Raw genomic sequence first — 23728 nt, forward strand, 5'->3', positions numbered from 1 at the left:
GATGCTTTAAATTTCTTTCTTGGCATTTGCTCATTTTACAGGCGGCTTTTCCCCAGGAGTAACTTTGTAGTCTTTTTACACAACGATGACATTCACACAAACCTATTTATTATAAAACATAAGAAAAACATCGTAACGTGGGAGACTTTAACGGCCTTCATCAAACTTCAGCCCCCGACGTGACGAGCGACTTGTTTTCAGGAACAGTTTAAAGTCTTTTTTCACTTTGATCGCCAGAATTTAGTCGATCCAACGAGACCGAAATGTTTCTACTGCCTCCGAACGTCTTCTAGGGGGAACACGTGCTGGTCCTCTTCATCCTGGAGCTGAAGGGGATAAATCCAAAGGACGCTCACGAAAAGGGACTTTTAGCCTCTTATGTCTTTATAACTCGTCTATTACTCTTTTATAAATGTTGCAGTCATTCAGATATGCGCACCGTGCTGCGTCGTATGAAACAGGAAGTGACCGACGTGCCTTCGGCCGGAGCGTCGTCTCCCGTCAGGAATCCGTCTCCTCCAGCGTCCTCTTCCCCGAAGACGAGGACGCTTCGTCCCCCGAGCGACTCCACCGGCGGAGGTCAAACTCCTCTCTGAGGAGACACGGCTGGGAGGCAGAGGACGCTGTTCACTTACTGGAGTTACGCTATATATATATATATAAATACATATATTTTATTTATATATATTCATATTATATATATATTCATATTGTATATATATATATACACACAATATGAATATATACAATATATAATATGAATATATATAAATATATACAATATGAATATATATAATATATAATATGAATATATATAAATATATACAATATGAATATATATAATATATACAATATATTATATATACAATATATAATATGAATATATATAAATAAAACGCGAAACCCGAAGCTTCAAAAGTGTCAGACTCCGCCCCCTTCTGGTCGTACCCGTCTCGAGGACTTGATCAGCGTCGCCGTGCGGATGCTGGAGTGGCCGCCGTCCGCTGCGTCCTCCGCTCGCTCCAGCAGGACCCGGGTCCTGGGGACGGGACCCCACGACGCGCCGAGGCCCGGCTGCACCTCGCCGCCGCCGCTCCTCGTGACGTGGTTCGTGACCTGCAGGCCCAAGACCACCCCCCCCCCCCACCGTGTTCAGCATATACCTGAACTAACTTTTTGGAACTTACATTTTTTTTTACACATGCGATTTTCAATAATTAAAACCCTTTTTGGTTGTTTGTTTTTTACATTGATTTAGTTTTCAGGGCCAAATCAAAGTGAAACAAGAAGTGTTTGTTCAGAGCGGCGTCCTCACCAGCGCCGCCACGTTGAAGTCCTTCGCCAGCGTCTTCAGGACTCCCGCCACCTGCATCATCAGGGACATGCCTGCAGGAGGTCGTTCAGAGCAGAAGACACGACAACACGATGTGATCCGGATTCTCTTGATCGTCAAACTGCAGCTTGAGGAGAAGTTTAACTTCTAGTCGACCTGCTCAGGTGTGGAGGACAAGAAACTGCTTTCTATTAACAACGTCTTTATTTAACACGCTTCTCAGAGTTGGTCATGCTTTCATTTAAGCAGAACACTTAATATATATATTTTAGGGCTGCAACTAACGATTATTTTGATAATCGATTAATCGGTTGATTATTCTATCGATTAATCGGATTTTTAAAAAAAAACTTTAATTTTCGACACTTTATTCAAAACAGGGTCCGTACGGTCATGGAAAACCTGGAAAAGTCATGGAGTTTTTAAATGGCTATTAGCAGGCCTAGAAAAGTAATTGAAAAAAATTAAATCCCAAAAGATTTGGAAAATTAATGCACATTTTTTTAATTGAAATTTTAATTTACACAGTATGCTTTTGGAATTCTCAGTTAGTTTAAATACTACATCTTCTCACTTTGTCACGTATAGACAGAGTTTTCACAAAATGTTTAATCATGGAAATTTGGTTTAAAGTCATGGAAAGGTCCTGGAGATCCACTGGTCACGATGGTGATGAACCGTCACAAACAGACTGACAGCTTTCCTCTCCTGAGCAGTGGTCCCCATGTGGCCCCCTGAACAATATCAGAGACGCGTTACGATTTATTATTTTTTTCACTTGGCCCGCTGCCGTTGAGATTGCAGTGAGACGCGGAAAAAATGTGAAGTGGTGCTCTTCGCAATAAAACATCTTTGATGGGACGTGTCGCGTCTCGGCCAATCAGCGTTCAGATGTCCACAGCGTTTGGGAAGTTAGGTTAGCTTGAATGTTAGTCCGCTACATCTGCTGCTGTCACGCTGCGGTGTAGCGATACTAACAAAGTACCCGTCGTTAAACACGATGTGATTTAGCATATTTTTAGTATCGATACTTCATTAGCGATCAGGCGCGCGCTGCTCCGCTCCGTTAAATGTCGTCTGCACGCGCAGCTCACAGCAGTCGTGGCTTATCTCCGTTGCCTTTCTCCATGGAAAATATTTTCTGCTATCCGCCACGGAATAAATAACCACGTTTTCTCGTTATCCTCTTGTGGAAATGCCACACACGTCGTGACATGTAGCGCCTGGTGTCTGGGTTCATAACGTCACCCGTAGGCGCACTCAGCTCCGTGAATGTCTCCGACTACGTGAATGACTTCCGCATCCAGCGCCACGTGAGCAGCAGCAGCCAATTAGATTCATCAAGAGGAGCAGCTCAGCGCTGATTGGCTCTCACAACGCAGCGTTCCGTCTCTCGTCTCCCTCTCGCTCCGCTCTTGTTTCTCCTGCGCCGCTCTGCGCTCAACTCAACATTCTTTATACTCCGTGACTTATTGAGCGCCGTAATAATCGCGCGACACAACGAATCGATAATGAAATTCGTTGCCAACTATTTTAATAATAGATTTTTATCGATTCGTTGTTGCAGCCCTAATATATTTATTATACAAATATATATATACACACAAATATATGTAAAGTTATACAAATATATATTTATACAAAAAAATATATATATACACAAAGATATATATATATATATATATACTAGGGCTGTCAATCGATTAAAAAAAACGAACTAATTAATCGCACATTTGTCTCTGTGTATCGGAGGAGCAGACGGGAGGAAGGAGAGCAGGAGGAAACTCGACTGATTCATCCACGAGTTTAAACTGATTTCTGCTCCGTATTTTCGCGGAGAAATAATTGTTTTAAAAAAGGAATCCGTGTCAAACCGTACTGCCGCGGTTTGACACTCAGGGGAGTGAAAAAACGTCAACGACACCGGAAGTAAACAAAGTTGCGTTAATTGCGTTAAAATATTTTAGTGCGTTAATCGCGGCCAAATTAATCGCATAGATTAACGCGTTATACATACATTAACACATTTATATTTATTTATATAAATATATATACAAACACACACATATATATTTATACAAATAAACACATGCTGTACTCCCAGAAAGAGAGATCACCTTCATTCTGTTTTCCTCCCAGGAGAGGAGAGATAACCGCCGACACCGAGTCCACGATCACCGCCTTGACGGAGCCGCCGCCGTGCGCCTAACGCCACAACGTGACACAGCGTGACACAGCGTGACACAGCGTGACACAACGTGACACAGCGTGACACGACTCACATCACTGAGCGTCACTCGCTCCCCGAAGCTGAACACCAACCTGCTGCAGCCGGCCGGCGCGGAGGCCGTGGAGACAGTCGAGCAGCGCGAAGACGTCGAACACGCGGAACACCTGGATCCTCTGCAGAGCCTCCATCTGTGTGTGTGTGTGTGGGGTTACATCACACACCGTGTGTGCATTACGAATATTACATCATCCTCTAAGAGCTCACCTGCTCCTCCTCGTTACTCGTCTCCGCTCGCAGCATCTGCAGCAGGCGGCCGGCGGCGAGCCCCCCGGTGGTATCGATGAATATGGCGCTCTGCTTGAGTCGGTGGGCGATGTGCACGGCGACGCCGAAACACACCTGGAAGACGAGAGGAGGCCAGCGCCGGGGGGGACATAAAATGACTTAAGTATAAATAAATAAATGCATGAATAAATACAGGAATAAATGCTTAAATAAATATTTAAATAAATAGATAAATAAATAAATGCATACATAAATAGAGGAATAAATAAATGAATGAATATATAAATAAATAGATGAATAAATAAATAAATGCTTGAATAAATAAATAAAGGAATAAATAAATATAAGTTAAATATAAGTTCTCCCTAAACAGGACATCATTAAATAAATATTTCTGAATAAATAAATAAATGCTTGAATAAATGTATTAATAAATAAATAAAGGAATAAATAAATATAAGTTAAATATAAGTTCTCCCTAAACGGGACATCATTAAATAAATATTTCTGTATTTCTTCATTTATTTATGTCTCTTTATGTACAGGCGACAAGGAAAAGAAAATACAAAAAAGAGGCTGACGTGATGGAGAGGGAAGGGAGGAGCAGCTCACCTGAGACTTGCCGCTGCCCGGCCCCCCCGACAGCTCCGTCAGCTCCCCGGTGTACAAGCCCGAGTCCAGCAGAGCGTCCAGGCTGCAGGAGACCAGCAGCCACGCGTCACTCACAGCTGCACGCGGCAAACAATTAAAGTGCAGAGCGATGCAGTCGAGTGAGCGCGAGAAAAACAGAACTTCCAGACTCCAGATTCCCAATTTCAGTCGAGCCGCCTCCTTCTAAATGAATCCATCAAAATAATTTCATCCATCTCTCTGTGTGTGTTGAAATGTGGTACCAATTCACATACATTTCCAACAAACGAATAAAGTTATAACACCAGGATATATTTATTTGTTTGTGATGCATTTGAATGCATCTTGTGTTCCCGAGGAAGGTGACTTCCTGCTTTATGATTCAGTCCAGAGGCTCAAATCTGTATTCACCTCGTTAGGTTCAACTCGTTGCAGCTGCAGAGGTAAATCTTCCCCGAGCTCCACCCGATTCCCCCCCCCCCCCCCCTCCGGGTACAAGCCGTCCACTTGAAATACGACGGGAAAACGTGGAAAATGTTCCAACGTCCCACGCTTGGAGAACACGAAAAGCAGCGTTCAAGAACACGAACGCATCGTTTATATTCTTTATCCCCGTTTGACAGACGTTTCCTTCCCCGTAACTTTTCCCTCTCATTGAAACACTGGAGATAAACGGCGTCACGCGGCTGCAGCTCCGTCGTGAAAAAACATTTCTAATGAGAGTTTGACAGAAGACGTGGCGTCTCCTTTTTAATGGCTTTCAAACACTCATCGCCCGGCAACAAGCCGCCGCCACACGGCCAACGTGTCATCAGCCAATCAGGCGCTGACAAACATACGACGAAGGCTCCGCACATTGACGAACGGCCATAAACCATCATCATCATCGCTGCTTATCGTGGGTTTGACAGATCACCGCAGCAGCTGGAACATCTGATACGCTTTGTTTGTTGTTGTTGTTACCTTTCTGTTTGTCTGCGAGCAAAATGAAAACGAGTGCCATTCGTCATTCATGATAATAGTTTGTTCGTTTGTTGGGACTTGAGCTGCGATGGAGGTTTATGGAATGAAGGTTGCAGTTGTTTCCATAGAAGTCGTGATGATCTTTTTATTAAAGAGACGTCGAAATAAACTATAATTAGTTCAGAACTGAACAATATGACCATTCAGGAAAGGTCGTGAGGAGTTTAGACTCGACACACTCGGTGGCGTTCGGGAGGTTTTCTTTGAGCCGTTTGGATTTCGACATTTCTATTAAGTTGGTTGAAATAAGAACAAAAACACGTCCATCACCTTCTCTCTCTATTCCTCCCCGGGCGTCCTACACTGTGCATATACATCAAAGAAGGAAAAGAAAAACATATTAAAATAATATGCCCCCCCCCAAAAAGAAAAGCAGTGCGTCTCGCAGCTGAAGCGTCCAGACTGAGTCACGTTGGCTTCGTCTCAGTCGGCCGACGTTCCCTCACAGGAAAGAGAGAGAAAAGATTACAAATGAATATTGTTTTCCCTCAGTCAGCTCATGAGACCGGGGAGGTCGGCTCCTCCTCCAGAGAAACATGTGACTCAGAACGCCGCCGGCTGAACGAGCCGCTCGCCCGGAACACCTGGATGAATAAAACTAACCCGGTCTGATATGAACCGGACCTTCATGGCAGTCATTACAATATAATGGTTTCAGACGTAGTTTGTATTGTGCAATATCTCATGACAGGCCGTCATTATATCTATATATATATACACACACACATTATTTATATATAATATATATATACACATTATTGATATACATTATATATAAAAATATATATATACATTATTTTTATATATATAAATATATATATATGTATTTATTTATATATTTCTATCTATATAAATATATATTTATATATACATTATTTATATATATTAAATAAATATATATGTGGTGGTTTTATCGTAGCTAAGCGGATATCAATAGCTTCCATTAATAAATAATGAAGTTCACAATCAAACAGGCCCTCGGGGACGGCTGTCTGGTTGCTATGGTGCGTAACCGACACCGTCAGATGTCTACGTTCATCACCGCTTACAGTTGCATTGATTTCATTATTCGGCTCTTTATTTACATTATTATTTACCCTGATTATACTAATAATGAATGAGAAAAAGTGACTCTACTTCTCTCGTGTAGAAAAGAATATACTTTAAATGTTGCCATTTCCCATTTATAGATCATTTACTTTTGGACATTTAAGATTACCTTATTTACAATATGAGTTCATGGTCTCAAGCTCCTGTTTGAAGTCTTCTTCAGTTCAGCGTGTTGTTCATTTGGTAAATATTTAGTCCAGATAGGCCGCTTTCATTCACTGGTTGCAAAGAAACCAAGATGGCGACGGTCAAAACGCCCAAACTCGAGACTTCGGAACAGACGGGTGACGCCAAGATGACGGCGTCCAATTGGACGAATCTGACCCCCGTGCCTTTGGTGCCTAATCCTGAGAAAGTGTCCTAGTCAGCCATATATATACACACACACATACATATATATATATGTGTGTATATACAGGACTGTCTCAGAAAATTAGAATATTGTGATGAAGTTCTTTATTTTCTGTAATGCAATTAAAAAAACAAAAATGTCATGCATTCTGGATTCATTACAAATCAACTGAAATATTGCAAGCCTTTTATTCTTTTAATATTGCTGATTATGGCTTACAGCTTAAGAAAACTCAAATATCCTATCTCTAAATATTAGAATATCATGAAAAAGTATACTAGTCGGGTATTAAACAAATCACTTGAATTGTCTAATTAACTCGAAACACCTGCAAGGGTTTCCTGAGCCTTGACAAACACTCAGCTGTTATAAATCTTTTTTTTTACTTGGTCTGAGGAAATATTAAAATTTGATGAGATAGGATTTTAGAGTTTTCTTAAGCTGTAAGCCATAATCAGCAATATTAAAAGAATAAAAGGCTTGCAATATTTCAGCTGATTTGTAATAATCAGAATGCATGACATTTCTGTTTTTCTAATTGCATTACAGAAAATAAAGAACTTTATCACAATATTCTAATTTTCTGAGACAGTCCTGTATATATATAAATATATATTAAAACAATATATATATATATATACAAATATATATATATATGTATTAAAACAATATATATATCTATATAGATATAGATATACACAAATAAATACATCATTATCCTTGTGTTCTTCAGCGTAACACTGGACCCCCTGATCTCACACAGCTGGGTCTAATCAATGTGAAACTATGTGCTTTTTAAAATTCTGTCTGCATGAAACCAAAAAGCCAGGGAAGAGCGCCAGTTCATCTTCTCACCAGCAGAGGGCAGCCAAGACACACACATCACACACACACACACACACACAAAAAGAAACCCACACCGCCTTTTACTCACATGGCTGATTCTGATTTCTCAGAACTAATCCAAAAGCACCGACTAATGTATGAAAACCAGCCACCTGTGGTCATTAATTATGCTGCAACAGTGAGTTTAATGTCGAGGAGATAACCCTCCTCCAAAGTGAGGAACACATGCAGAACTGTGAGGTCCAGCGGCTTCGTCTCCAAGCTTTCTGGGCTACATCAGAAGCACTTCAGGCTGTTTACGAGCGGAAAACACTCCATTGCTCTGCTGGACTTCTGCTCTGTAGGTTTGTTTTCATGCAGCTGCCGTGGCGACCTCGGCTGGTCCCTGGGGGGGGTCCTCACCTGGGGTTCCCGGTGGAGAGGATGGCCGTGGAGCTCAACAGCTCCTCGTACAGGTCGGCGCCCGACACGGGGAACGCGGCGTGTTGGGCGAGGAGCACGCGGCGGATGGAGAACAGAGCCTGGAACGAGATGGACACGTCAACATGGCGTCATCATGGCAACATGGCGTCATCATGGCAACATGGCGTCATCATGGCATCATCATGACATCATCATGACATCAACAGAGAGAGAGAGACCCGGCTTAAACACAATAACAAATGGTGAAATAAGGACTGGATATTGTTTGACTGGAGAAGTTTGGATCCTACTTGTTGCTATGGTTACTAAAAAGGTACGGAGGACTTGGCAGAGATGACTTCATGTTTTGGGAAAAATATAAAAACAATTAGTGGAAACGTTGTTCAGCTCCGAGGACGTGTTCCATCAAGAGAAGAAGAACAGGAAATACAGATAGAAAAGAAGAGCCGCTCCACGAGGAGAGAGGCGGCTGCTTCCAGTCAGACGACATCCTCGTGTGTGTGTGTGTGTGTGTGGGTGTGTGTGGAGGGGGGGGGGGGGGGTGACCTCATGAAAAAGACTATCAACTCAAAATGAAAACGAGGCGGAACATAGAAGGCCTTCGAGGGATCTACGGTGACGGTTTGATAGCCGGCAAGACGGAAAAAAAAGAAGAACAAGCCTGTGAAAAGATATATATATTTAACACTTCTCTCAAGTTTATTTCCCTTCACATGTTCATACGGAGGACGTGTTGCTCTCTCCCAGCGCTCCGGCCTCGCCGCCCACACGCACAGGTCTGTTGTGAGGATCTCTTCTGGGTCACATACATGAAATAATTCCACTCTTGTATCTCTTTAAAAAAAAAGTTTGGTGTAAAACATGATTTATGATCTTCAAAAAAGAAGAAAAAATGGTTAAAGGAACAAATCTGTGCTCTCTCTCTCTCCTCCTCTCCCCCTCCTCTCTTCCCCTCTTCTCTTCCTCTCTTCTCTTCCTCTCCCCCTCTCCTCTCTTCCTCTCCTCTCTTCTCTCTCTCTCCGGTTCAAGATGACAATGAACCTTTTGGTTTTTACTCACTATACATGTACATATATATACAACTGCATAATATATATACATATATATTTACTTCTAAATAGATACATTTCATTATTTTCGACACGCGACTTGTGCTTTACCTCAGAATCCCTTTTATTGGACATTGTGCGTGCACACAGACACACACACACACAGAGACAGACATGCACGCACACACATCTAAAATAGTAAAAGAGTCAAAAGATGAAACACAAGAAATGGAAATTAAAAGAAAAAAGTAATATTGAGCACGATATTGAAAGAGATATTGTGAATTATAGAGAAGAGGTAAGGAGAAGGTCGAACTGCACAACAATTCAAATGCAATATTGCACAAGTGTCATTGCGCATGCTCTTGTCCGCACACACAGTACGTAATGAGTGATAAATACCGTATATGACACCGAGCATCTCTGAGCGAGTTCCTCGATGTCAGACGAGACCACGTCCTCCACTGAGAACACGAGAAACACAGAAACACAGGCGCGTTGTTATTGTTGATGTTGTTTTGTTTCTGTCATCAACGTGAAGCAAACAAACAACTCGCCTGTTTTAATGCCAGCAGCACGCAGGCCACGAACTAAGCCGTCATCCAGTCCCGGGCACATTCCTTCTCTTAAGACCACCATGCTGCTGCATGCGTTAAGAGTGTGCGCTTAATGAAGTAGTAGAAGAAGAAAAATAAGTAGGAGTAGAAGAAGAAGAAGTGCGGGCGGAAGCTAGCTAGCTTACAGGCGCTGTTAGCTACAGTTGGTTTTTAAATGGCGGTTAGTCATGAATTACTTTCACTGGAGTTCACGACGTTAAACACGGAACTGCGTTTACTTTCTGACTAAACTGACGGTTTTTGATCAACTTCTTTTCACTTCCTTCACTGACGCCACAGCAGCAATCAATTGGCGAAGGCTTCGATTGTCTCCTGCTGCTCGCCGTAGGAAAGCGCTCTCGCAATGCATGTAGGGTAATGTAGTTAGAATACCGCTCCACTTGCTTGACTTGATTCCCGTGTAGACGATCCTCCTGCGCTGTTCCCCTTTTTGAGTTTAGTTATTTTTTAGTTTATACTGTTTCCTTCTTCTATGCATTCTTAATGCATTTAAACGGGAAATAGTGAAATAAAATTGTGAGAAAATAAGTTGTGATTGCCAAAACAAGGAATTTTACTTAACAATAAACACAAACAAAACACACAGTGGAATAACATGAAGACATAGTTTAAAGAAAGAAACATATAAATATTTATAAGAATAAAAATATGGAGAACAAACAAATAACAGCACTTTGAAACTACAAAAATAAATCTACAAGCACTTAAATATATTAACAAAAGAACAATACATAACCGACTTCAAACACAGGCCCACCAAATATGCACAAAATACAGAAAATCAACAAACAAAAGAAGAAAAGAAAATCTCACGAATGTCACGAGCAACATACAATTAGAATAAAATAAATAACTAAATGACATGTAACACAAACACGTGTAATCTATAGCTTTGATGTTCACTCTTCAGACCAATTTCAATTTGTAGTTCTTCTGACAGCAGCTGAACTGCCCTCAAGCCCGACACTGAACCATACTAGCTATCGTTGTCTTGTTATTTTAACTTTAAACCTCTTGTTGTTGTTGTTGTTGTTTTGTTTTAATGTCATATTCACAGTTGGCTGTATTGCTTCTGTTAAAACACATTTGATATGATTCCTGCTTCATGAATATAGCGTCCGATTGATTTGATTAGATCCCCTGTGAAGGTGATGCAAGAGAAACGTATCAGGGATCAATAAAGAATGCTGTAATAACCTTTAATATGCTAATATAATTAAATCCAAATGAATAAGTTAGAGTTGTGGATAATGAGCTGATGTCTGCATGCATGAATAATAAAGTTCTAGTGCTCTCCGCTGTTAAGGCTGATTCTGAAAAGTTATTAGGGGTCCAGAATGGTCTGACGGGGACGAGGCCCCGCCCCCTTACTTACTAACTTACTTACTTACTCAGGGACTTACTTACCTACTTACTTACAAACTCAATAACTTACCTACTTACTTAGTAACTTATTTACTTACTTACAAACGTACCTTCTAACTTCCTTACTGACTGACTTGAAGTGAAGGTTAGTGAGGGTTAGTGAAGGTTAGTGAAGGTTAGTGAGGTTAGTGAGGGTTAGTGAAGGTTAGTGAGGGTTAGTGAGGTTAGTGAAGGTTAGTGAGGGTTAGTGAAGGTTAGTGAGGTTAGTGAGGGTTAGTGAAGGTTAGTGAGGTTAGTGAGGTTAGTGAGGTTAGTGAGGGTTAGTGAGGTTAGTGAGGTTAGTGAAGGTTAGTGAGGGTTAGTGAGGTTAGTGAGGTTAGTGAAGGTTAGTGAGGGTTAGTGAAGGTTAGTGAGGTTAGTGAAGGTTAGTGAGGGTTAGTGAGGTTAGTGAAGGTTAGTGAGGTTAGTGAGGTTAGTGAAGGTTAGTGAGGTTAGTGAGGGTTAGTGAGGGTTAGTGAAGGTTAGTGAGGTTAGTGAGGGTTAGTGAGGGTTAGTGAAGGTTAGTGAGGGTTAGTGAGGTTAGTGAAGGTTAGTGAGGGTTAGTGAAGGTTAGTGAAGGTTAGTGAAGGTTAGTGAGGTTAGTGAAGGTTAGTGAGGTTAGAGAGGGTTACGGTGACCTCTGTGGGAGGTCAGCAGTCGTCAGGTTGGACCTGGATCAACATCCATGTCCCTCAATTATGATTTATTATAATAGTCTCTGAGTACATGGCTGCACATCTTTCTCCAGGTCGTGACCCCAGCAGAACCTTTCACTCTGCCGCGCTGCAGGGCGAGTAAACGGTCCTGGTGAGTCACCGGTTGTTGACTCGGCGATTAGCAGTAAAATATTTTTGTGTCTGCGGTTTCGGAAAGTCCAATTTCCTGGTACGGTTTGTTCTCTCTCATTATGACTTTCCCACAATGCATCACGGTTACTGTTTTAGATTTAAACACATGGTTCTCATTATAGATCCAAACAACACAACAATAACGAAAAGACTCAAAGTACTTAATAAGTACTGAATAAAACGTCCAGTACTCGGTGAGGTCGAGGCGGTACTGCTCGCTTCTGTTCAGCTTTGAAGAGCTTCAGTTTTTAAATCCCTTTATTATTTTTAGTACACAGTTTTATTTGCTTATTTGTTTATTCGTCTGCTTTCATTTGTCCCGAAATATTTTAATCTCCGTTGAAAACAAAAAGCCTTTTGTAACTTTGTATTGAAAATGTTGCTTTAAAAAAAAAAAAACTGGCTATTGTTACCATTATATGATGTTTTTAGCCCCTTCTTCTATAAATATATTATTTTTTCTCCTCGTTTTTCTTAATTCTTTTATCGAGTTATGAAGTCATTTGACTTTGAAATGTGGCCCCGGTTTATTTCCGGTTTTGCAGTCTAACACATACATATATATATATATATATGTATATATATAGATTTATATATATATATGTATATATATGTATATACATATATATATACATATGTATACATACATATGTATATATATTTATATGTATATATGCATACATATATATATATATACATATATACACATATATATTATTTATATATATATATAAATATATTTGAATTCTTCTGATCTCATCTCAGTGAAGACGCGGTTGATTGGCTCCTCATGGCCCCCCGCGGTGCGGTCGGTCAGAGCCGGTGTCCAAAGTGCCATTACCGCTCTCCATCATCACCCCCATGGGGCGTCTCGTGTTTACTAACCCGGGTTTTTCCACCATTTTCGTGAAAATCAGACGTGTCTGGCCATAAAAGATAAAAACCGGAAAGTCAACTCGTCGAATGGCGATGAAGAAGTTTGTGCTTTGTTTTCCAATGTTTAAAAATCCTCCACAATTTCGGTGGAAAAATAGCTAAAAGTTGCGTCTTCTCAAAGAGTCTGAAGCTACGTGAACAAGAGTACGCCTGGAACGAAGAGAAGAAAATGACATGAGCGTTCAAAAGAGGACGAGGACCTCAACGAGAGCTTTCCACAGACTATTGAGACGGCACCGCCTCAGCTCCACCTCCACCTCCAAAGGGATCATAGTAATAATGCAGACTGCAATTGAGAAAAAAGAGAAGAAAAACTTTAGGCCACGCCCCTTCTCGGCTCGGGTTTCAGAAATGATCGTGTTGTGGATTCATAAACTTTTGAAGAGAAACTTCTCACATGATTTGGGACGTCTTACTCTTTTTTTTCGCCTTTTGACTGAGCTTACGATGCCTTCAAATACGACGTGTAAAAGGGACATTAAGTGATTTCAGGGAGGATTTCATCGAGATCAATGTGGTTTTTATTCAGTTTTTGAGATGGGCTGCTCTTATGGGCAGTTTCATCTCATGATTTTTCTTTTTTCCGAAGGCAGTAACCTCCAGAAGCTCGGAGGACGACACCGTGGAGTTTGTTCCGCGGGCAATTTTTGTGAAGACGTTTTATTTTTTTACCTCTGACCCATGAATAAGACTCCTTGCCCCTGCTTTCTGACTCCTTGCCCCTGCTTCCTGACTCCTTGCCCCTGCTTTCTGACTCCTTGCCCTTCTTTCTGACTCCTTGCCCCTGCTTCCTGAGTCCTTGCCCCTGGTCTTGACCTGGCTTCCTTCCTTATTGGTAACTCTGTAATGATTCCTTCTGGTCACATGACGTCTACTCACCTGTCCATCCTGGAGAGGGGTCGTCCTCTGTTTCTCTCCTCAAGGTTTCTTCTCTATTTTTCCAGTCGAAGTTGATTTCTCTCTGTATTTATTTTGCTCGCAGCTCGTGACGACGCCTCTTCCACAATTCATGACACTAAGTGGGAGACACCGGAGCGCCGCAGACTTCCTACATCCGCCGGGCTGCTGTGAAAGTAGCAATGGACTAAAATAACGCCTGAGAGACACATTTGCATTTCATTACACGGAGATCGCTGCGCCAGCCCCATCAGAAACCAGCCCCCCCCCCAGGATCCACACTGAGGAGAGAAAAGACACGGAGACCTCAATAAACTATTCTGCTGCTCGGTCACATCCCCCCAGACCCAGACACACACACACACACACACACACACACACACACACACACACACACACACACACACACACACACACACACACACACACACACACACACACACACGGGCTGTGGTCGGAGCACACATCCTCTCACTCATCACGGCAGGTTGTCAGTCGGAGGCTGGAAGTCGTGTTCTTGACTTTGTTTCCATGAGCACCGCACAGGGAGGAGAAACAGACGCACACACACACAATCGTTCGCCGGGATCGAGCTGTCGACCCTGTTGTTATTGTTGTTGTTGTTGTTGTTGCTGTTGTTCCGTCAGCGGGCACAGCGTGTTCATAGATGTAGGATTGTTTGCGAGTTGTTTAGAGCGCATTGAAGTCAGGAGGGGAAACGATTCATGACCCTCCGTCGACGTCGAGGCCAGAGACTTTGTGAGAGTAATAATAAATAATGGACGTCGTCATGGTGACGTCACGCATCGGTACGTGCCTCGAGTCTGGACGTCGCCATCTTGGCTTTTTGCAACCAGTAAACATCCGTTTAGGGAGGAGCGACGTCGTGTTAAAGATGCATTCTCTCTCCTGGCCACCAGGGGGCGACTCCTCTGGTTGTATCTGTGCTTCATGTGTTACTCCGTGCCCCTGCTTCCTACATCCTGCCTCCTGACTCCTTGCCCCTGCTTCCTACATCCTGCCTCCTGACTCCGTGCCCCTGCTTCCTACATCCTGCCCCCTGACTCCTTGCCCCTGCTTCCTGCCTCCTTGCCCCTGCTTCCTACATCCTGCCCCTGCTTCCTACATCCTGCCCCCTGACTCCTTGCCCCTGCTTCCTACATCCTGCCCCCTGACTCCTTGCCCCTGCTTCCTACATCCTGCCCCCTGACTCCTTGCCCCTGCTTCCTACACCCTGCCACCTGACTCCTTGCCCCTGCTTCCTACATCCTGCCCCCTGACTCCTTGCCCCTGCTTCCTACATCCGGCCCCGACTCCTTGCCCCTGCTTCCTACATCCTGCCCCCTGACTCCTTGCCCTTGCTTCCTACACCCTGCCATCTGACTCCTTGCCCCTGCTTCCTACATCCTGCCCCCTGACTCCTTGCCCTTGCTTCCTACATCCTACCCCCTGACTCCATGCCCTTGCTTCCTACACCCTGCCATCTGACTCCTTGCCCCTGCTTCCTACATCCTGCACCCTGAATCCTTGCCCCTGCTTCCTACATCCTGCCCCCTGACTCCTTGCCCCTGCTTCCTACATCCTGCCCCCTGACTCCTTGCCCCTGCTTCCTACATCCTGCCCCCTGACTCCTTGCCCTTGCTTCCTACACCCTGCCACCTGACTCCTTGCCCCTGCTTCCTACATCCTGCCCCGACTCCTTGCCCCTGCTTCCTACATCCTGCCCCGACTCCTTGCCCTTGCTTCCTACATCCTGCCCCCTGACTCCTTGCCCTTGCTTCCTACATCCTATCCCGACTCCATGCCCTTGCTTCCTACACCCTGCCATCTGACTCCTTGCCCCTGCTTCCTACATCCTGCCCCCTGAATCCTTGCCCCTGCTTCCTACATCCTGCCCCCTGACTCCTTGCCCCTGCTTCCTACATCCTGCCCCCTGACTCCTTGCCCCTGCTTCCTACATCCTGCCCCCTGACTCCTTGCCCTTGCTTCCTACACCCTTCCATCTGACTCCTTGCCCCTGCTTCCTACATCCTGCCCCCTGACTCCTTGCCCCTGCTTCCTACATCCTGCCCCCTGACTCCTTGCCCCTGCTTCCTACATCCTGCCCCCTGACTCCATGCCCCTGCTTCCTACATCCTACCCCGACTCCATGCCCCTGCTTCCTACATCCTGCCCCCTGACTCCTTGCCCCTGCTTCCTACATCCTACCCCCTGACTCCTTGCCCCTGCTTTCTACATCCTGCCCCCTGACTCCTTGCCCCTGCTTCCTACATCCTGCCCCCTGACTCCATGCCCCTGCTTTCTACATCCTGCCCCTGACTCCATGCCCCTGCTTCCTACCCCCTGACTCCATGCCCCTGCTTCCTACATCCTGCCCCCTGACTCCTTGCCCCTGCTTCCTACATCCTACCCCCTGACTCCTTGCCCCTGCTTTCTACATCCTGCCCCCTGACTCCTTGCCCCTGCTTCCTACATCCTGCCCCCTGACTCCATGCCCCTGCTTCCTACATCCTACCCCCTGACTCCATGCCCCTGCTTCCTACATCCTGCCCCCTGACTCCTTGCCCCTGCTTCCTACATCCTACCCCCTGACTCCTTGCCCCTGCTTTCTACATCCTGCCCCCTGACTCCTTGCCCCTGCTTCCTACATCCTGCCCCCTGACTCCATGCCCCTGCTTTCTACATCCTGCCCCCTGACACCTTGCCCCTGCTTCCTACATCCTGCTCCATGACTCCTTGCCCCTCCACTTGCATAACGCGGCGTCCTGGTTGCTTTTAAATAAATCTCTCTGGACGCTTTCCTGTTTTTCTGAGGTGACAATTTTGCAAGCAAGGACAACAAAACCCATTATTATTCATCCCGGTGAGCAAGACGGCAGTTTAAAGTTTCATGGCGGTGTTCCTGTGCGTCTCGTCTTAACCTTGAGCCGTGAGAGACGAGGACGTTGGCGAGCCACCTTTTGGTATTTGTTCTATTCCTTCTTGAGAACAATAGTTTCTTGAACAATGTCTTTATTTTGGCTTTTTACGTGATTGGTAATTATAATGTGAAGGCGTTCTTGTGTGTGCACACAGAGATTAAAACTAATAAATCATAGGGTCCTCACACGAGAGCGGGCTTTGACAACAAATATATTTTATGTGTGGACAATTTTTCAAAGCGACCTCTTATCTTAGATGATACGGTGTCACGACAAATAAAACAACGTTTAGATGTTTTTTGAACTATGTTTACTGAGGGAATAAATCAAGAGAAAAGTAGATTTTCTCATAGACTTCTATACAACCAGAGGAGTCGCCCCCTGGTGGTCAGGAGAGAGAACCCAGCTTTAACACATGAACCATAGACTTCTATACAACCAGAGGAGATGCCCCCTGGTGGTCAGGAGAGAGAATGCAGCTTTAACACATGAACCATAGACTTCAATACAACCAGCGGAGACGCCCCCTGGTGGTCAGGAGAGAGAATGCAGCTTTAACACATGAACCATAGACTTCTATACAACCAGATGAGTCGCCCCCTGGTGGTCAGGAAAGAGAATGCAGCTTCAACACATGAAGCATAGACTTCAAGTTCAAAACACTTCCGCGTTGGCTTCCCTGAGTCCGATCCATACACAACGACGTCCTTTAAATTCAGCAGTCATTATTTATTAATTATTGAGTTATTTAGCACATTTAGAAATAAATAACAATTAGCTTTGTAAATAAAACAAAAATATAGAATATTTCTTTTATTAAAGCTAACTATTTAGCAGTACCGTCGCGACCCAGCAGATGGCGCACCAAGGCCCACTAGTGTGAATAGATTAGATTTATACTTTATTCATCCCCAGGGGGGGGGGGAACTTTTATTTGTAGCAGTATGTTTACAATATAAACAATACAACACGCTGCTGCAAACAAAAAGACAACAATGAGCGGATGTGACGATCTCCACAGCCGAAAGTAGTCCCCAACAAAGGCATTATTTAAAGTAGTCCCCAACAAAGGCACCATTTACTCTTGTTTGAGGAGTTCTTGCTAAAAACGACAATCGCCAGCTAGTTAAGGACATTATTTAGTCTTTAAGAGAAGAAAAAGAAGGAAGTATTGAGAGACGGATTAACAATGTGGAATTCTCATTCAAAGCTAGTTTGGTCTTCTCGACTTTAAATGTACTTTGATTTGTCTGACATCAACTTTTATTCAATCTTCTATTTCGGTGTGTGACTCCTCCCCCGTCCCTCCAGAGAAAGAGCGAGCACGAGAACGTCTTCGCCTGCGAAGAGAAGGAAAAACAAGACAGCAAGAGTTTTCTCTACCCCCCCCCCCCCCCCGTTGCATTGTGGGCGACGGAGGCAGCTGTCGGCGTGGCGCTGTTATCTGGGCCTCGGCGTGATGGATCCCTCCGTGTGATCGCCGAGCGCCTGAGGAAACGGGGAGAAGCCTCTCCTCTTCCAGAGGCCCGACAGTCACCGCTGACGAGTCTCTAGTCGACGAGATCACAGTCTCCATGACGACTCTGTTATCCGTAGAAATACAAACACGACATCAACAAAATAATAAAAAGGGATCCGAGATGTCGGCTACATCAGATGCTTTGAGTCCCAACCACTCCTTTTGTTTTGTTTCAGCATTTCATGGATGAAATGAATAAAACATGTTTTTGGATGTAAGCCGGTGGGGCTCTCTCCTCTCGTCTCCTCTCCTCCTCTCTCCTCTCCTCTCCTCTCGTCTCCTCCTCTCTCCTCTCCTCTCGTCCCTCCTCTCTCTCCTCTCTCCTCTCCTCTCCTCTCCTCCTCTCTCCTCTCCTCTCGTCCCTCCTCTCTCCTCTCCTCTCGTCTCTCCTCTCCTCTCGTCTCCTCCCCTCTCCTCTCTCCTCTAGTCTCCTCTCCTCTCTCCTCTCGTCCCTCCTCTCCTCTCCTCTCCTCTCTCTCCTCCTCCGTCCTCTCCTCCTCCTCTCTCCCTCCTCCCTCCTCCTCCTCTTCTCTCCTCTCTCTCTCCTCTCTCCTCCTCTCTCTCCTCCTCTCTCCTCCTCTCTCTCCTCCTCTCCTCCTCTCTCCTCCTCTCTCTCCTCCTCTCTCTCCTCTCCTCCTCTCTCCTCTCTCCCCCTCTCTCCTCTCCTCTCTCCTCCTCTCTCGTCTCTCCTCTCTCCTCCTCCTCTCTCCTCCTCCCTCGTCTCCTCCTCTCTCCTCCTCTCTCCTCTCCTCCTCTCTTCTCCTCCCTCATCTCCTCCTCTCTCCTCTCTCCTCCTCTCTTCTCCCCTCTCCTCCTCTCCTCTCTCTCCTCTCTCTCCTCTCCTCTCGTCCCTCCTCTCTCCTCTCCTCTCTCGTCCCTCGTCTCTCCTCTCCCCTCTCCTCTCTCCTCTCGTCTCTCCTCTCGTCCCTCCTCTCCTGTCTCTCCTCTCGTCCCTCCTCTCTCGTCTCTCCTCTCCTCTCTCCTCTCCTCTCTCTCTCGTTCCTCCTCTCTCCTCTCCTCTCTCGTCTCTCCTCTCCTCCTCTCGTCCCTCCTCTCCTCCTCTCTCGTCTCCTCCCTCCTCTCTCGTCTCTCCTCTCGTCCCTCCTCTCTCCTCTCTCGTCTCTCCTCTCCTCTCTCCTCTCCCCTCTCCTCTCCTCTCGTCCCTCCTCTCTCCTCTCTCGTCTCCTCTCTCCTCTCCTCTCGTCCCTCCTCTCTCATCTCTCCTCTCTCGTCTCCTCTCCTCTCTCCTCTCGTCTCTCCTCTCCTCTCTGTCTTTGAATTGTTTTCGTGTCCTGTGACGAGTGGAGAGTATAAATAATCATAATCACGATCCGACATGTTTGTGATTTTCTGCGACGCCTTAAACCTCCTGGAGGAAGTCATGAACGACACGACGGCGTCTCGTGTTTTGCATTTTGTTTAGTACTTTACAGAGAACGGGAAAACACAGGTTTGACCTCCAGGAGTCGGGGAGCGGAGCGGTGCTCTGGACATTACATATGGGGGGGGGGGGGGGTACAATTCAGTTACACGTCGTTGTAAAAAGACAAAGTTTCTATTAGCAGCTTGAAGACGATACAAAAATGAGCAACATGAGCAGCACAGCGTCACGACGGGGGGGGGGGGGGGGGGGGCGTTATGTGGGCGACGTATTTACAGACCGTGTCACAAAATCATACGGGAACAAGCCCCGCCCCCCAGTGTGTGGAGCCGCTGTCGGACTCGTGATCCGACATTCATCCTGAGAATCCATCGCTCGAGGTTCAACACGGGAAATAAAACAAGTCTCGCCTTCTTCCTCTTCCTCTTCCTCTTCAGAACCAAATCCTTAAAGTCCCAATCCAGGCTCCACATGTACTGGAGGATATTCAAATATTCAATGGAGAGAAAGAATCCACTTCAGTGAGAAGAACTGTAGACGGCCGTCGGCGTCTCGCGGTCGTGGAAACAGGAAGTCACATTAAGATGACGCAACGCGTTCGTAACTCAGGGTTTAGTTTGTTTGTTGTTGTTGTTGTCGAATATAAAGCTGCTTTTCGAGGAGAACAGAACTGCATTGGGTCTTCGGTGCGGCTGTTGGGGGGAGGGGGGGGGGGGAGGGGTCTGAGTGACGGCGCAGTGTGAAGTGAAAGTGGCGTGGGAACCGACTTCTCGTCCCGCGGTCGCTTCTTTAGTCCTGAAAAAAACAAACTTGTTTTCTTTCTCCTCAGAGTCGGCAAAAATCTCCCAAAAACCTGCAACACGCCGCCGGCCGCCACGTCAGCCAATCGGCATCCAGAGACGCTCGAACGCAGCTAAGCGCGGCCGATGACCCCGGGCGACCTCCGCATGGTCGCCGGGGACGACGGCGGTATCGGCGTACGCAGAAGAGTGTGTTCCCAAAAAAAAAACTAAACGTAAACACGGGGCGGCGTAAAGGATGGAGCAAAAAAAGAGAAGAAGAAGAAGTCATTTAATCCGCGATGTTCTCCGCGGGTGAGACACACACACACACACACAGATACACACACCGGGGGAAGGAGTGTCTGCGTGTCTGCATCCTCTCTCCCCATCTCTCCTCTCCTCTCTCTCTCTCTCCCCTCCTCTCCTCTCTCTCTCTCCCCTCCTCTCCCCATCTCTCCCCTCTCCTCTCCTCTCTCTCCCCTCCTCTCCCTCTCCTCTCCTCTCTCTCCCCTCCTCTCCCTCTCCTCCTCTCCTCTCTCTCCTCCTCCCTCCTCTATCTCCTCTCCCTCCTCTCCGTCCTCTCTCTCCTCTCCTCTCTCCTCTCTGTCCTCTCTCTCCTCCTCTCCTCTCTCTCTCCTCTCTCCTCCTCTCCTCACTCCCTCTCTCCTCTCCCTCTCCCCTCTCTCCTCTCCTCTCTCTCACCTCCTCTCTCTCTCCTCTCTCTCCTCTCCTCTCTCCTCTCTCTCCTCTCCTCTCTCCTCTCTCCTCTCCTCTCTCCTCTCTCTCCCCATGTCTCCTCTCCTCCCTCTCCTCCCCTCTCCTCTCTCTCTCCTCCCTCCCCTCTCCTCTCTCTCCTTTCTCTCCCCTCTCCTCTCCTCTCTCTCCTTTCTCTCCCCTCCCCTCTCCTCTCTCTCCTTTCTCTCCTCTCTCTCCCCATCTCTCCTCTCCTCTCCTCCCTCTCCTCTCCTCTCTCCCCATCTCTCCTCTCTCTCCCCATCTCTCCTCTCTCTCCCCATCTCTCCTCTCCTCTCCTCTCCTCTCTCTCCTCTCCTCTCTCCTCTCTCTTAAGACATAAGGCATTAAGATGAGTTCAGGGCCCGCAGGACGAGACGCCTTTTGACGATGAGCTGCGTCTCAACAAGAGAGCGAGAGCTCCGCCCCGGGAACAGAACAACGGCTGTTTCTACTTTGGCGGGAAAAAAAGAAGAAAAAAAAGATTATGATGAGATTTTTTTTTTTAACGTAGCTTTTAAGAGTCTTTGACAGTTCATATATTTTCTTGTTCATCAAAGGCATCTTTGTTCGGGTCCCGCCGAGCCGGCCAATAGCAGAGCTCGATTACATTCCTGTCGGTAACCAGGAGAACAAACACAATCCTGAGGGCCGGCGAGCCGGAGCGGCTCGGGCCCCCGAGGCCCCCGGGTTCCTCCGGTGGTCGAGATCCGTCCGCTCGAGTCTTTTCCCGCCGTCCTCGCCGTGTTCGAGATCACGGCGCTGTGCAAACTGAATGGAACGCGCCCCGAAACCAAAGCGACGCGTTTGGCCTTTTTTTTTGTACGTCTGTGAAGTAAAAAAAAATCTTTAATCACGCGGGTAAAACGAAAAGAAAAAACAAAGAAGAAGAGGAAAAAGTAGAACGGAAAAAAACGTTTCTCGAGCAGAAGGCCCCGCCCCCCCGCCGCCGCCTCTAGGCGACTTCCTTTATCCGGCGCATGTAGGCGTGCAGCTCCTCGGGGTCCTGGAAGCCCATGTCCTGGCACACCCACTGGATGTCCTCCTCGTCGGCGGCGGGGACGGCGTTGTAGGGCGGATCCTCCGCCGGCTTCGTGCTGAAGGTGGTGAACTTCACCCTCTTGCGCTTGGAGGTCGGCGAGCTGCCGTCCTCGCCGGCCTCCTTGGCCGAGCCCCCGGAGCTGCCGTCGCCGCGCCCGTGCACCTGGCTCTGACCGCTGGTCTGGGAGCTGCCGCTGCTGTGGCAGCACGTCTGGACGCCCTCCAGGGGGGCGGGGCTCTCCGCCCGCGGCGGCGACAGGTCGCCCTGCGCCCGCAGCGGCTGGCCGTTGCCGAGGAACACCCAGTGGTGGGAGTGGTCCGCGTTGGCCTGGCCCTCCGGCGGGATGCGCTTGTGCCGGTACTTGAGCACGAAGACGATGCAGTTGATGAGGAAGACCAGGATGGCGAGGCAGAACACGCCCAGCAGGGCGTACATCCCGATCTCCAGGTCGGTCATGCTGCGCGGCGAATGCACAAAGTCCTCCTCCTCCTCCTCCTCCTCTTCGTCGCTCGCGGGCGGTCTCTCCTGGGCGCCGCCGGTGGGGAAGTTGCTGTAGTCGATGGGAACGCTGGCCGGCTGCTCGTCGGACGCCTCGTAGCCCCGCCCACCGCCGCCGCCCGGCGGCGCCTCCGTCTCGCCCTCGGCGGCGGCCTCTTCCTCGGAGTCTTCCTCGGGCCCGAAGCGGACCTTGACGTAGACGGCGGCGGCGGCGACGACGCTCTTGCGCTTGGTCTTCTGGCACGCCTCGCCGATGGTCATCTCCAAGCGCGCCAGCTCGCCGGCGCCCTCGCCCTCGGCCACCAGCACGGGCCAGCGCCGCTGAGGCTCCTGGGAGACGGACACCACGCGCTCGTCCAGCGAGGACGCGTTGAGGCGGTAGTCCTTCAGGTCGAAGGTCGTCAGGCTGGCCGCCGTGTTGTCGCTGAAGAGCATCCAGACCGACAGGCTGGCCTCCTGTCACGTGACCACAGAGCACACGTTAGGGTCACGTTAGGGTCACGTGACCACAGAGCACACGTTAGGGTCACGTGACCACAGAGCACACGCTAGGGTCACGTGACCACAGAGCACACGTTAGGGTCACGTGACCACAGAGCACACGTTAGGGTCACGTTAGGGTCACGTGACCACAGAGCACACGTTAGGGTCACGTTAGGGTCACGTGACCACAGAGCACACGTTAGGGTCACGTTAGGGTCATGTGACCACAGAGCACACGTTAGGGTCACGTTAGGGTCACGTGACCACAGAGCACACGTTAGGGTCACGTGACCACAGAGCACACGTTAGGGTCACGTGACCACAGAGCACACGTTAGGGTCACGTTAGGGTCACGTGACCACAGAGCACACGTTAGGGTCACGTTAG

General features: G+C 47.1%; 2 protein-coding genes across 4 annotated transcripts in view; both read right to left on the bottom strand.

The window, feature by feature from the left end:
* Positions 1–86: 86 nt before the first annotated feature.
* Positions 87–10210, bottom strand: rad51d (RAD51 paralog D). 3 transcript variants are annotated; one of them, XR_008834966.1, is made up of 12 exons: positions 10075–10209; positions 9839–9946; positions 9684–9745; positions 8212–8330; positions 4461–4542; positions 3828–3962; positions 3656–3751; positions 3451–3538; positions 1316–1386; positions 949–1116; positions 440–606; positions 87–326 (listed from the first exon to the last, which is right to left on the bottom strand). XR_008834966.1 is itself a non-coding variant. In XM_056441924.1 (10 exons), the coding sequence occupies exons 1-10, from the start codon at positions 9918–9920 to the stop codon at positions 502–504; spliced, it is 1008 nt and encodes a 335-aa protein (XP_056297899.1). In that variant the 5' UTR covers positions 9921–10210; the 3' UTR covers positions 87–501. The 3 variants fall into 3 exon arrangements, 1 of the variants encoding a protein (XP_056297899.1); XR_008834965.1 differs by having other exon boundaries at positions 9839–10209; XM_056441924.1 differs by having other exon boundaries at positions 87–606; positions 9839–10210.
* An 11978-nt stretch (positions 10211–22188) lies between these two features.
* The window catches only part of tmem132e (transmembrane protein 132E), an 89403-nt gene continuing 87863 nt past the window's right edge, over positions 22189–23728 (bottom strand). Inside the window, exon 9 of the mRNA XM_056441442.1 lies at positions 22189–23314. Within this exon, the coding sequence (XP_056297417.1) occupies positions 22274–23314 (1041 nt within the window). The 3' untranslated portion in view covers positions 22189–22273. The remainder of the gene's footprint in view (positions 23315–23728) is intronic.

Source organism: Pseudoliparis swirei, chromosome 3 (genome assembly GCF_029220125.1).
Source record: "Pseudoliparis swirei isolate HS2019 ecotype Mariana Trench chromosome 3, NWPU_hadal_v1, whole genome shotgun sequence".
Taxonomy (NCBI): domain Eukaryota; kingdom Metazoa; phylum Chordata; class Actinopteri; order Perciformes; family Liparidae; genus Pseudoliparis; species Pseudoliparis swirei.

Bases quoted from the DNA above. Each gene is read 5' to 3' on its own strand.
- rad51d (XM_056441924.1), bottom strand. From the start codon at position 9,920: ATGGTGGTCTTAAGAGAAGGAATGTGCCCGGGACTGGATGACGGCTTA. The intron at 4,543-8,211 runs GTGAGGACCCCC...GGTCTCCTGCAG, and splicing joins CTCTCCACCGGGAACCCCAG to CCTGGACGCTCTGCTGGACT. The intron at 3,539-3,655 runs GTTGGTGTTCAG...TTGTGGCGTTAG, and splicing joins GCGCCGGCCGGCTGCAGCAG to GCGCACGGCGGCGGCTCCGT.